At 42.7% G+C, this 12403-nt stretch overlaps 1 protein-coding gene across 13 annotated transcripts in view; it reads left to right on the forward strand.

Annotated features, from left to right (window-relative positions):
- SNX25 (sorting nexin 25) overlaps window positions 1-12403 on the forward strand; it is a 166386-nt gene that overhangs the window by 8674 nt on the left and 145309 nt on the right. For all 13 annotated transcript variants that reach the window (XR_010601841.1, XR_010601839.1, XR_010601842.1 and 10 more), the window contains exon 2: window positions 11194-11278. Coding sequence is in view for 5 of the 13 variants with exons in the window: in XM_065597936.1 (XP_065454008.1) it covers window positions 11194-11278 (85 nt within the window). In the remaining 8 variants the exon portion in view is untranslated. The remainder of the gene's footprint in view (window positions 1-11193; window positions 11279-12403) is intronic.

Here is a 12403-nt window from a genome sequence, read left to right on the forward strand (position 1 = left end):
GGTTTCAATTATTTGCAATTGTCTCTGAAGATTTTCCACTGAAAGTCATGGGATGGCACAAGGGTAGACAATTGAGCCGTGGATTACATCTTGGACTAACCAGGATGGAGTGATTTCCCCCCCCCTACTTGAGTGGGCCATCACTGAGACATATTATCCCCTGGTGACTTAAGTTTTAGTCCAAGCCCATAAAGCATACTTTCCCTATAATTACAATATTTCTTAAATATTACCTGTACGTACGTACGTACATCTGGCAATGGTTATGAATCTTGACAAGTTACAAGTGTTCTGTAGATACCTTTATATATTGCTCCTATGAATATCCTGCCAGACGTTTGTTTGGTGTAATGGGTTTATTGGGTCTGAGGCTAGAGTTGTTTGCAAAGAACAGGGGACCCTTTGTCACATGGCCTCTGTGTCACAAACTATGTCCAAGCTAGGGGGTTACACTGTTTTAACTCTGTTGGTTTCTAAACTGAGAGTTAAAGTGATACAAAAACTGTGTGTAGACCAGTTCTTAGTGTGACTGATTTCTCTGACATCTAAAATTAATTTTAAAATATCTTAAATTTCTTAGAGGTTTGTGTGGGTCTTTTGTGACTGAAAAAATGCTTCAGTACTGTTCATAAGGTATTTCTAGTAGGAAAATTATATATCCTTCTCAGCTAAAGCTGAACTCATGGAAAATCTACTAAAACGTTATTAAAAGCAGCAACTCTTGATTACCGCAGTTCAGTACTAATGTTCATGTTCATCATGAGACTGTGACAACTAAGAAAAATGTTAATAGTTAAAATATCGGATAGTGCAAACAGGTATGAGTCATTTGATATTGGTTTTTGTGTATTACAGTCTTTTGCCTTTTGGCCCATAGTTTAAAATTGAAAAATGCTTTGCACAAAGTATAGTTGTATTATGTACATTGTATTCTGAGTTCTGTACTAGTTTTATTTTTATTGCATGAGTGTAATAGAAAAAATTGCTAATTTTCCTGTGTGTCTGGGCAGAAAACTTGAAGGCAGAATAAGTATGTGGTGGCTGATGTTTATGCCTTGTACTGTATGTGTTGTCTGATTTGTAGTGTCACATGTTTTGAGACTTGCATCTGACTAATCATGCAATAAGTTGCATATTATAGTATGTTGATACTGCAGTTTGTTCACCTTGACCTCCATACACCTCCATCTCTGTAGTTAATTTCTATACGATTTAATATTTAAACTTGACTTATTTTTAAAACAGGTTTTAAATTAATCAACTTGTGTCATACCAATAAATGACATTAGTTTGGTAATTTTTCCATTAGGAAGACTGAGCAGATAGTAAAACACAGTCTAAGACTGGCTCAGTGCCAGCTTGGATTTCATTTCAAGCCTCCAAGGCTCTTGCTGTCTGTATCTTACATGATTCCCATCAGTAACAAATAGGGATGCCAACTTTATAATTGCACAAAACTGAACACCCTTGCCCAGCCCCTGTCCTGCCTGTTCTTTGAGGCCCTGCCCCTGCTCACTCCATCCTACTTCCCACTGTCACTTGCTCTCCCCCACCCTCATTCACTTGCTCATTTTCACCAGGCTGGGACAGAGGGTTGGTGTGTGGGAGGGGGTACAGGCTCCGGGCTGGGGATGTGGGCTCTGAGGTGGGGCCAGAAATGAGGGATTCAGGGTGTGGGAGGGGGCTCCGGGCTGGGGCAGGGAGTTGGGGTGTGTGTGGGGGGGTGCGGGCTCTGGGCTGGGGGTGAGGACTCTGGGGTGGTGCTGAGGATGAGGTGTAGGAGGGGGCTGGGGATGGGGCCAAGGGGTTCGGAGTGTGGGAGGGGACTCCAGGCTGGGAAGCTCTGGGCTGGGGGTGCGGGATCTGGGTTGGGGCCATTAATGAGGGATTCGGGGTATGGGAGGACGTTCTGGGTCGGGGGTTGGGATGCAGGAGGAGGTGCGGGCTGTGACTGGCCAGAGGGTCTAGGGTGAGGCTGCAGATGAGGGGCTTGTGGTGCAGGAGGGGGCTCAAGGCTGGGGAGGGGGTTGAGGTGCAGGAGGGGGTGTGGCGCTTGCCTCCGGCAGCTCTCCAGAAGTGGTGAAATTTCCCTTCAGCTCCTAGGCCTAGGTGCGGCCAAGGGGCTCTGCATACCAGCACAGCTCCTGTTGGCTGCGTTTCCTGGCCAATGGGAGCTGCAGAGCCGGTGCTCGGGGTGGCACCCGTGGGCGGGGCAGCGTGTGTAGCCCCCCTGGCCGCTCCTCTGCCTAAGAGCTGAGGGACATGTTGCCGCTTCTGGAGAGCTGCGTGGAGCCAGGTATGGAACCTTCCTGCACCGCCAACCGGACTTTTAACGGCCCAGTCAGCAGTGCTAACCAGAGCCACAAGGGTCCACTTTCGACCAGGTGTTCCGGTTGAAAACCAGACACCTGGCAACCCTCGTAACAAATGACAGACATGATACAAAAGACTCCAGCCAGTGCATGCTTCCTTTTCTCATGTAAGGAAACACATGCAGGAAAACTTTAAGAGACAGAAATATTTTTTAAATCAGTGGCCTCACACCTCTCCTTTTTTCTCCCTCTTCATTTGTATCCCAAAGTAAGTGAGAGTTCAGAGATAGGTAAAATCTGTCTTAATGGCTGCTGATTGATTATAAGCAGAACTTTAAGGCATTGTCACTGTTGTGTTGTGACTGTCAACAATTTTCATGTAGACATAACCATTTAAAAAACGGTTGGTGTCTCGCTGAGTGTTTACTAGTTAAGCATATAAGGCTTGAAGTCCATAAGAGCAGGATCAGGCCCATAGTAAAGATGTGCAAGATTTTTTTTTTTTTTTTACCTGATCAAGTAAGAATGTTTTGCTTTGGGTGGCAGCATGCTGTACAGCTGAAGTTGTGTCCAAAGCAGACCCTCTGAAGAAAAAATAAGTGTGTTACTTTTAACCCTTAGAAACCATAGTGATGCTTGCCCATTTTACAAATAGCCTAACATCTCCTGGTTTGATAGCCAGTAACATATGTTGGTTGGGTGTGTCTTTACATTGCTTCATAGCAAACGTTATATTTGCAAAAAACATTTCAGTTACAGTCCATAGTTTTCTCTTACTCATAACATTGCAAAATGTTTTTCTTTTGTGCTCAAATATTCAGGGCTGGCTTAAGGCACAGGCAGTATAGGCATGTGGCTAGGGCCCTGGCATCTGGCATCACATGATGTCAGAATCTCCGCTTTGGTATTAAGAATTGTTTCTAGCTCTCATGGTTATGAAGAAAAACTTAAAGAGCCTCTGTGACCTGAGTGTCACTGATTCAGTAATGTGTGCCTAGTCAGCAAACAGCCTGAAACAGTAGTTTGGAGGAGTGTAACCTTCCGACCTCATTAATTGTAATGGCATGTAAACTCAGCAACCTGCTGTTCTGGAGGGCTCCCTGATTATACCATTACCCCAGCAGAGGACTGTTCCCTTGCTGCCTCCACACCATCATATGTGGAGGGGCTCTCTCAGCCCTGGTCTACACTGCGGGGAAATAGCTGAAGTTGTGTAACTTAGATCGATGTTATTCACATAGCTGAAGTCGACGTAGTTATATCTACTTACCGCGGTGTCTTCACTGCAGTAAGTCGACGGCTGACGCTCTGCCGTCGACTCCGCCTGCGCCTCTCACCAAGCTGGAGACTAGACTAGACGCGATAAATCAATCTCCGCTGGATCAGTTGCTGCCCGCCGATCCCGGGAGTAGTGTAGACATACCCTCACACGGAGTCCTCTGCTTGCATAGGTGGGGAGGGGCTATCTGATCTCTCTTCTGGGATAGACCCAGGCTCACCTGAAAACAGGAAGCAGTGGTTTGGGGAGCAGAGGAGGTCTGCCCAGAGAGAAGAGGTGGTGGGCCTTAGTGTAGAGGGTTCCACAGAAGCGCTTATACTCTGTTTACGCACTTCATGGAAATCAATAGAGTTCTTTATAGGCCCTAAGAGCTGAAGTACCACATACAGCTGTGTATGGACCTCTGCAAAATATCAAGTAGACTTTTTCCCATAGAAGTTTTTGCTTTGAAGTGTCTTACTCTTTAAGATTTAAGAGACTATACCTACTATTTCAAAAGATTCCCCTTTTTTTTGTCTTTGTCCCCACAGTCTCCCTATGTCAGGCCTGCACTGAGCCATCTACATACAGAAGGTACACTGGTTTAACCAGAGGTACATTTTAAACTGATATAGTTAAACAGTGTAATCAGTCCCATGCATGGGCACTCTTTTATATGAATTTAAAGATGGTTTATTTCAGTTTAGCTTGTGACACAAGCTAAACCAACAAACGTCAGGCTTAAATTGATCTAAAAGAATGTTCATGCAGGGGTTTGCACCAGTTCAACTAAATCAGTTTAAAATTGTATCTTAGTTAAACCAGTTCAACTTCTGCATTTCGATGAGTGACACTTCCTTTCGATGTGAAAACATCTAAGAAAACAAAATAAGCCCTTTCTAGTCTGAGCTTTATAACCAGAACTTCATTCTTCCCCCTCTTGCCCCCCCAGTGAAAGTGTGGCACAATGGGAGCCAGTGTAGGTGAAATTTTAAAGTGCTACCTACACTACAGAAACTGTGGTGTTTGATACTTACATGCCCCTTTATTTCCTGTTTCCCTCACCTCAAACCAGTATTACACCCATTTGTCCTGCTGGCATGGGCAGTCAACTGTTCAACGTTCATTGTAACAAAGTGTGCAAGACACTTCCTTCTGCTAGAACTCTCAAGTTGTCTGTACACTAAGGATTTTCTGAAAATCTCCTATTGTTGCTTTAGAGCTGGTGCAAGTCTACTTGTGTTAGCAATGATGGGACCCTGATGATAGGCCGGTTACTGGCATCTTTACGATTACGTCATTCAACCCAGGGGCCTGTCTACACTAACATACCCGCCTTTGCCAGCACCAGTGGAGCTGAACTGATGGTTGGATTTAAAAAAACTTCTCAGTGTAAGGCAAAGTGTAAGAGGCATTGCTAGGGGGATGATGAACACCGCTGACTATCAACACAGGCTGGAGGGAGAATGGGGGTTTGGAGATGGGGATCTCTCTATGACACGTGGTGTCAAACTCAGCAGTTGCTTTAGTATAGACGTTAATTGTTAGTAATTATTAGTTAAACTGAATTCCCCTGTGTATTCTCTGAGTTCGTATGAAAAAGCATCTGTTGCTCATACAAATAAATGTGAATGTTTACATATAATTAGAATCTTTTTCCCTAGAGATTTGAATTTTACAACAGGCTGACTAAAATTTGCTTAGCTCTTTTCCCATTTGCTCTCTGCCAGTCTGGAGCCATTTGCTCTCAAACTATGGCACTGCTGCATTGTCGATGACCTTCTACACAGATTCCTATGTCATTCTGCAGTATTTCTCAGAAAATTCAACACACTGTGCAGCTTCCATACAATGTATCTACATTGCATCCTTTAATAGTTGTATACTGTGCCACCAAATAGATAATTTTTTTTAAAGTTTTTTTTATCATCCTTGTCACTTGTGATTTCTTACCCAGTTCCTCCTCCTGATCACCCCTTTTGTTCAGACCTCTTGCTGCTGAGTATTGCTGTCTTTCGGTTCTTGTTGGCCATGTTTGATTTAAGCAGAGCACTCCTTACCGTTTAGAAGATAAAACTTGCAAATTGTAAACAATAACATTCTGTAAAATATATTTTTATGAATTAAACTGTGACTTTGCAATTGCTTCAGTAAAATACCCCACAATAAGGGCTTTTGATTTCTAGGTTTTAACTAATAAACACAGATAAAACACCCACAGTTTAAAAAAAATCAAATTGATGTTTTGTCCAATAAACACTGGAAAAACTTTGGAAATAGTTACTTGTATCTTAAGTGCTTGTCTATATGGAGCAGTAATGCAGACTACTAGGTGTGATTTCTAAAGTGCACTAACATGTTGGTCAGTGAAGACCCTGCTGGTGCGCACTGAAGATTCCCTAAAGTGCTTTAACATAGTGCTGTTTGAAACAGTACTATATTAAAGTGTACTAGGGAACATTACAAAGAGATTACTCATTACTGTAGTGAGTGAAGTACTGGTATATAAAATGTTACTCAGTAAAGTACATACAATGAGACCTTCCCCCCTTTTTTTTGGATATCTACATAAAACTGAAAAATTGCTAAAAATCCCCCCCTTTCCCCCTCCCCCGCCACCCAAATGAAATTAATAAACCCTGTCAAACAGAAGTCTTACCCTCAGTCAATAAAGAGGCACTGCTCTTTGTGTTTAAGCATAGGACTTTTAAGACTGAAATATGAAAGGATCAAATTGTGCAGTGAACTCACCTTGTAGAATTGTGTATATTGGATTATGGTGCCTGTGATACGGAGTAATTCCTGCTACAGGAAGGGATCTACTCTTAGGCTTGGTCTACACTAACCCCCCAAATCGAACTAAGGTACGCAACTTCAGCTACGTGAATAACGTAGCTGAAGTTCGAAGTACCTTAGTTCGATCTTACCTCGGTCCACACGCGGCAGGCAGGCTCCCCCGTCGACTCCGCGGTACTCCTCTCGTCTAGCTGGAGTACCGCAGTCGACGGCGAGCACTTCCGGGTTCGACTTATCGCGTCCAGACAAGACGCGATAAGTCGAACCCAGAAGTTCGATTGCCAGCTGCCGAACTAGCGGCTGGGTATAGACGTACCCTTAAAGTATTGAGCTGATGTCCTTTCCTCGGCTTGTAAAAGAGGCAATGAGTTGAAAAGAAGGAAAAAGTCCTATGATATGAGGCAAAAATAAGTGTTTAATATTTTTAGTTCCTTTGTTCTGGATTGCATTAAAACTAGTTTTGAATGTAGAAATTTGTGGCAGATGCTTCATCGGATCCCTTACTACTCTAGAACAGGGAAAAAGATACTCAATGCAAATATTTAATATAAGCAAGTATGTGTGTCAGAGAATGATCCTAGTGGAAGACTTGAATAGCATTTGTTTGCAGAACCCTCTGAAGTATCACTCTGTTAAGTTTCTTTAGAAAAATGTAAGTGGAATATTTTATGCAGCGGACTCTCTCCCCATTTCTTTTTAAATTGAGAGATTGTGCATAATTTTATTTTCCCTCCTATGAATAAGGCACAGAAATCCTGAAGTAATCCCACGACTGGCATTATGAATTTGCTGTGTGAAGCAAATTGTTTCAAAAGTGACAAGTCATAATCCTAAAAATATTTTTGTTAGTATTTTTTAGGCTCAGGAGAATGTCTAGAAAACCCTCAGCTGTCCAAAACTATCCTTTTTGCTTGAGGGGAAAGAGAAGTCTTCTTATTATATATGGTCTTCCAGATCTGTGGAACGTCTTACCTGGTTATGATTCTAGCTTTTAAGTGCTAGGAGACATTCATATGAAAGAACTCTATGAAATAGTGTAAGATTAATTCATTGATAGTGCTATGATTTATATAATTATTACTACAGTAACTACTCACTTAAAGTCGTCCCGATTAACGTTGTTTCATTGTTACGTTGCTGATCAGTTAGGGAACATGCTCATTTAAAGTTGTGCAATGTTCCCTTCTAATGCCGTTTGGCAGCCACCTGCTTTGTCCACTGCTTGCAGGAAGAGCAGCCTGTTGCAGCTAGCTGGTGGGGGCTTGTAACCAGGGTGGACCGGCAGCCACACATCAGCTCCCCCTATCAGCTTCCCACTCCCCTAAGTTGCCTGTGCTACAGCTGACCAGCAGGCTATCGATCATCAGTTCAGCTGTCCCTCCCCCCACTGCCATGTCCTGCTCCTGCCGTCTGCCTTGGAGCTGCTCCCAGAGACTCCTGCTTGCTGTGCAGGGGGGTAAGAGGTATGTGTGATGGGTTAGATCACAGAACCCCCTTGGGAGCTGCCACCTGATGTGCCAAGGCTACCTCTGCCCCTCCCTTCTTGCCCTGTCAGCTTAGGACAGTGCCCTGCCTGGTTTGAGGCAGACTCACTAGCCTGCTGCAAACCCAGACCCAGGTCTGAATCATGTCCACTAACAGCTGTAGGCTTACCTGAAAGCAGCTAACAGAAGTGTTCTTGTCTTTAACACTCAGATGCCCAACTCCCAATGGGGTCTAAACCCAAATAAATCCGTTTTACCCTGCATAAAGCTTATACAGGGTAACCTCATAAATGGTTCGCCCTCTATAACACTGATAGAGAGATGTGCACAGCTCTTTGCCCACCCAGGTATTAATATATACTCTGAGTTAATTAAGAAGTAAAAAGTGATTTTATTAAATACAGAAAGTAGGATTTAAGTGGTTCCAAGTAGTAACAGACAGAACAAAGTGAATTACCAAGCAAAATAAAATAAAACATGCCAGTCTATGTCGAATACAGTAAGAAACTGAATACAGATAAGATCCTTACCAGTTCCAGACTGCTTCCTTTTACAGACTAATCTCCTTTTAGTCTGGGTCCAGCAATCACTCACACCCCTTGCAGTCACTGTCCTTTGTTCCAGTTTCTTTCAGGTATCTTTGGGGATGGAGAGGCTCTCTTTAGCCAGCTGAAGACAAAATGGAGGGGGTCTCCCCTGGGCTTAAATAGACTTTCTCTTGTGGGTGGAGACCCCCTCCTCTCTCCTATGCAAAGTCCAGCTACAAAATGGAGTATTGGAGTCACCTGGGCAAGTCACCTGTCCATGCATGACTGAGTTCCTTACCAGCCAAGCCACATTTATGGGAAAGTCCAGATGTGGATTGGTGTCTCCAAGTTCATTGTTGGCTTAAGTGTTTCTTGATTGGGCACTAACTGACCAACTGCTTCACTACAGCCTACTTAGAATCAAACAAGTATGCAGCCAATATTCATAACTTCTAATACAAAAATGATACATCCATACAAATAGGATTAGTAGATTCAGTAGATCATGACCTTTACAGAGATATGCTACATCTCATATGTAGCATAAAACACATTCTAGTTATGTTATATATAGCATATTTTCATAATGCCTTATGGGTGGCACCCATCACAGGGGGGGCTAATGTCAGGGTGTCCCCTTCCCCCCTGCTCCTGCACCCCGCTTACCCCTTCTCCATATAGAGCATGGAGGGGACATGGACGGAGAGAGACAGAGAGCGCTGTCTCAACTTCCTGATCCACTTAAAAAGACAATGCATTTAATAGTGCATCAGCTTACTTAAAGGGGCAGTGTGCATCTCTCTCTCTCTCTCCACCATGCACAAGGTATGTGTCTGTCTCTGTCTGCTATGCTGTCTCCCCTCCCTCCAGTTCGTGCTGCCTTGATGAGAGGCTACATTAACAACAATGTGTTAACCCTTGAGGCCTCAGCCAAGTGCTAGTTCATCATTTAGCAGCAAGGCAATCCCTGGGAAATATTCCTCCATCTTCCACCCTCTAATTTCACACCTCAACCAGGCTTCACAATCATCATAGCTGTGAACAGAATTAAATTGTTTGTTTAAAATGTGTACTGTGTGTATATCTATATAATATATGTTTTTTTTGTCTGGTGAAATTTTTTTTCCTGGAACCTAACCGCCCCTAGTTACATTACTTCTTATGGGGAAATTGGATTCGCTTAACATCGTTTCGCTTAAAGTCGCATTTTTCAGGACCATAACTACAACGTTAAGCGAGGAGTTATTGTATAATGGTAGCACTTAAAGGCTCTGATTGGGGATCAAGAACCCATTAAAAGTGTGTTGTGCTAGACACTGTACATGCAGCATAAGAAAAAGATAGTGTATTAATTGCACCAAAATGCACTGAGCCATCGGACTCTTTTTTTAAATCAGGTTACAGTTTTGGCAGATAGAAGTTCTAATACTTCATTTGTGTTTGGAAGGGAGACTCTCGCCAGATTCAGAGGAAAGCTTTTAGCACATTTTCCCCCTTCCTTCAATAACTTTTACATTTACCAGTAGCACATTTCTAAAGAGCTATCTCTTCAGCAAGGGACTGAACCCTTTTCTGTATTTAAAAGTTGTACTGGAATAACTTGGGACTGTCTTGCATCCGTGTACAAACTCTCTCCCATTAACAGATCTGTGCACTTAAGTCAACATAATTAGTCTGGTTTGCAATCAATGCAACTCCATATCTGTTGGAGTTAGGTCAGTTTGGCAGCAATGTGGCTGAATCCCACTTCCAATGTAGTCAAGGCCTGAATTGCAGATCCTGCCTGCTCCTTCTGGACATGCTGTTAGAATCACACTCTGGTGAGGACATCCCCTTCCATCCCTGCTTTGATGCTGTAGAGCAGGGATTGGCAACCTTTGGCACGTGGTTTGTTTACCTGCAGTGTCCGCAGCTTTGGCCGATCGCAGCTCCCACTGGCTGTGGTTCGCCGCTCCAGGCCAATGGGGGCTGCGGGAAGCAGTGCGGGCCGAGGGATGTGCTGGCCACCGCTTCCCGCAGCCCCCATTGTCCTGGGACAGCGAACCATGGCCAGTGGGAGCCGCGATCGGCCCAGCCTGCAGACACGGCATGTAAACAAACTGCTCGGCCCGCCGGGGGCTTACCCTGGTGGGCTGCGTGACAAAGGTTGCCGATCCCTGCTGTAGAGGCGAATATCTTAAAATTAAAAAACGCCTATTTAGGTAAGCAGCTTAAAAATAAGTAGTCATGGATGCTCATGGCTAGCACTTTACTTAATTGAAAAGTGCTTTGGAAAATTTAAAGGGTTCACATTTTAAAATGCTTCACAGGGCTGAGCAAAACCTGTTATGACAGAATGCTCTCATGATTTAGTGTTTGCTACTGGCCTCTCGCTGAGGTGTACCAAGGTGCAACATTTGTCTTTGTATCCAAGCGAACTTTTGGTCCAGCAATTTTGCTTCCCTGAGATTTTGTAAATCTATAAAAATGTTACATTGTTTACTAGAACATTTTTTTAGTTGCTTAGAGTGCTGGACCTGGCAAGTGTCCGACTATTGACTGATGAGATTGTAAAAAGGAGACAATTCCCTTTACCAAATATAATGGAATTATTGCAAATCAGAGAATTTAAACCCCAATATATCATAAGATTCTCACTTCAAGTGCCCATGTCAACCTTTTAGGAAAATGCCATTGATTTTGTTTTAATAATTTGGTTAGCAGGAGTGTCTTGTAAAAAGCAGATGATTTTACTATTATTTTGGGCTTTGTTTTTTCTCTTCTTTCTTTTGCAGCTTATTCCTCTATCTTTGGTAATAGGTGTTCTTTTATTTCAGAGTCATTTGTCTGGAAATGCACATGAATCGCTCCAGTCTAGGAGGGTGGTCATTTCTCATAACATGGATAAAGCTCTGAAAGAAGGTGAGTCTTATCTGGGAGCATGAGTCGATAGACTGTGAACCTCTACTCAGATTGGAGAACAGTTACTTGCAAAAGTAATCCCATTTACGTTTAGGGGACTTCTTGCAAAGTGAGATGCTAATCAACAGTGTGTAAAGATATCAGAATATGATGCAAAATTCTTCCGATACAACACATTTTGTCCTGGATTAAAATAATGGTGGAAGGAAGGGAATCTTCACAAGATGTAATAATTCTATAGACAGTAGTAAGTCCCATAATGTAAATGTTGCACTATAACTGGCATCTCTTCATTTTAACCATTGTAAAAGACAAAGGAAAACTCAAATGTAGTTAATTTCAATAGGATTAGTAGATAGAAATGATCTAATATGATGTTGTTTGAGGTTGTTATAGTCAATAATACATGTTGCTTTCTTGGTCTTTATATTTGCTTCCTTGTGTGCAATTGAGATACATCTGCTCTACTGACCAAAACCAGTTTCTACTATTGTTGGTACTGTTCAGCAATGGAGGAGCCCAGGAGCTAGATTCTACATGTATTGGTTCATTAAAGTGCATAGGTTGATGGGAGTTAGCTGGATTTTATTCTGCATCATCAGCAAACTTGAGTCATAATTGATAGGTTTCAAAATGTAGTTGTAAACGGAATTGTCATCAAGCAGGATGTGTTTCTAGTAGGGTTATAAGGGATCGGTTCTTAGCCTTACATTGTTTAACATTTTTAACAATGAACTGGAAAAAACATATAATAATTGCTGATAAAGTTTGAAGATGACACACACATTGGTGGAGTGATAAATAGCGATGAGAACTGGTCACTGATACAGAGTGAATTGGATTGCTTGGTAAGCTGAGCTCAAGCAAACAATATGCATTTCAATACAAGCAAATATAAGATTACGCATCTGGGAACAAAGCATGCAGGCCATAATTACAAGACGCAGGATTCTATCCTGGGAAGCAGTGACTCTGAAAAAGATTTGGAGGGTCATGGTGGACAATCAGCTGAACATAAACTCCTAGTGCGATCTTGTGGCCAAAAGTGCTAATGTGATCCTTGGATGCATAAACAGGGGAATATTGAGTAGGAGTAAAGAGGTTGTTACCTCAGTATTTGGCAGT

The sequence above is a fragment of the Chrysemys picta genome, chromosome 5 (assembly GCF_011386835.1).
Source record: "Chrysemys picta bellii isolate R12L10 chromosome 5, ASM1138683v2, whole genome shotgun sequence".
Taxonomy (NCBI): domain Eukaryota; kingdom Metazoa; phylum Chordata; order Testudines; family Emydidae; genus Chrysemys; species Chrysemys picta.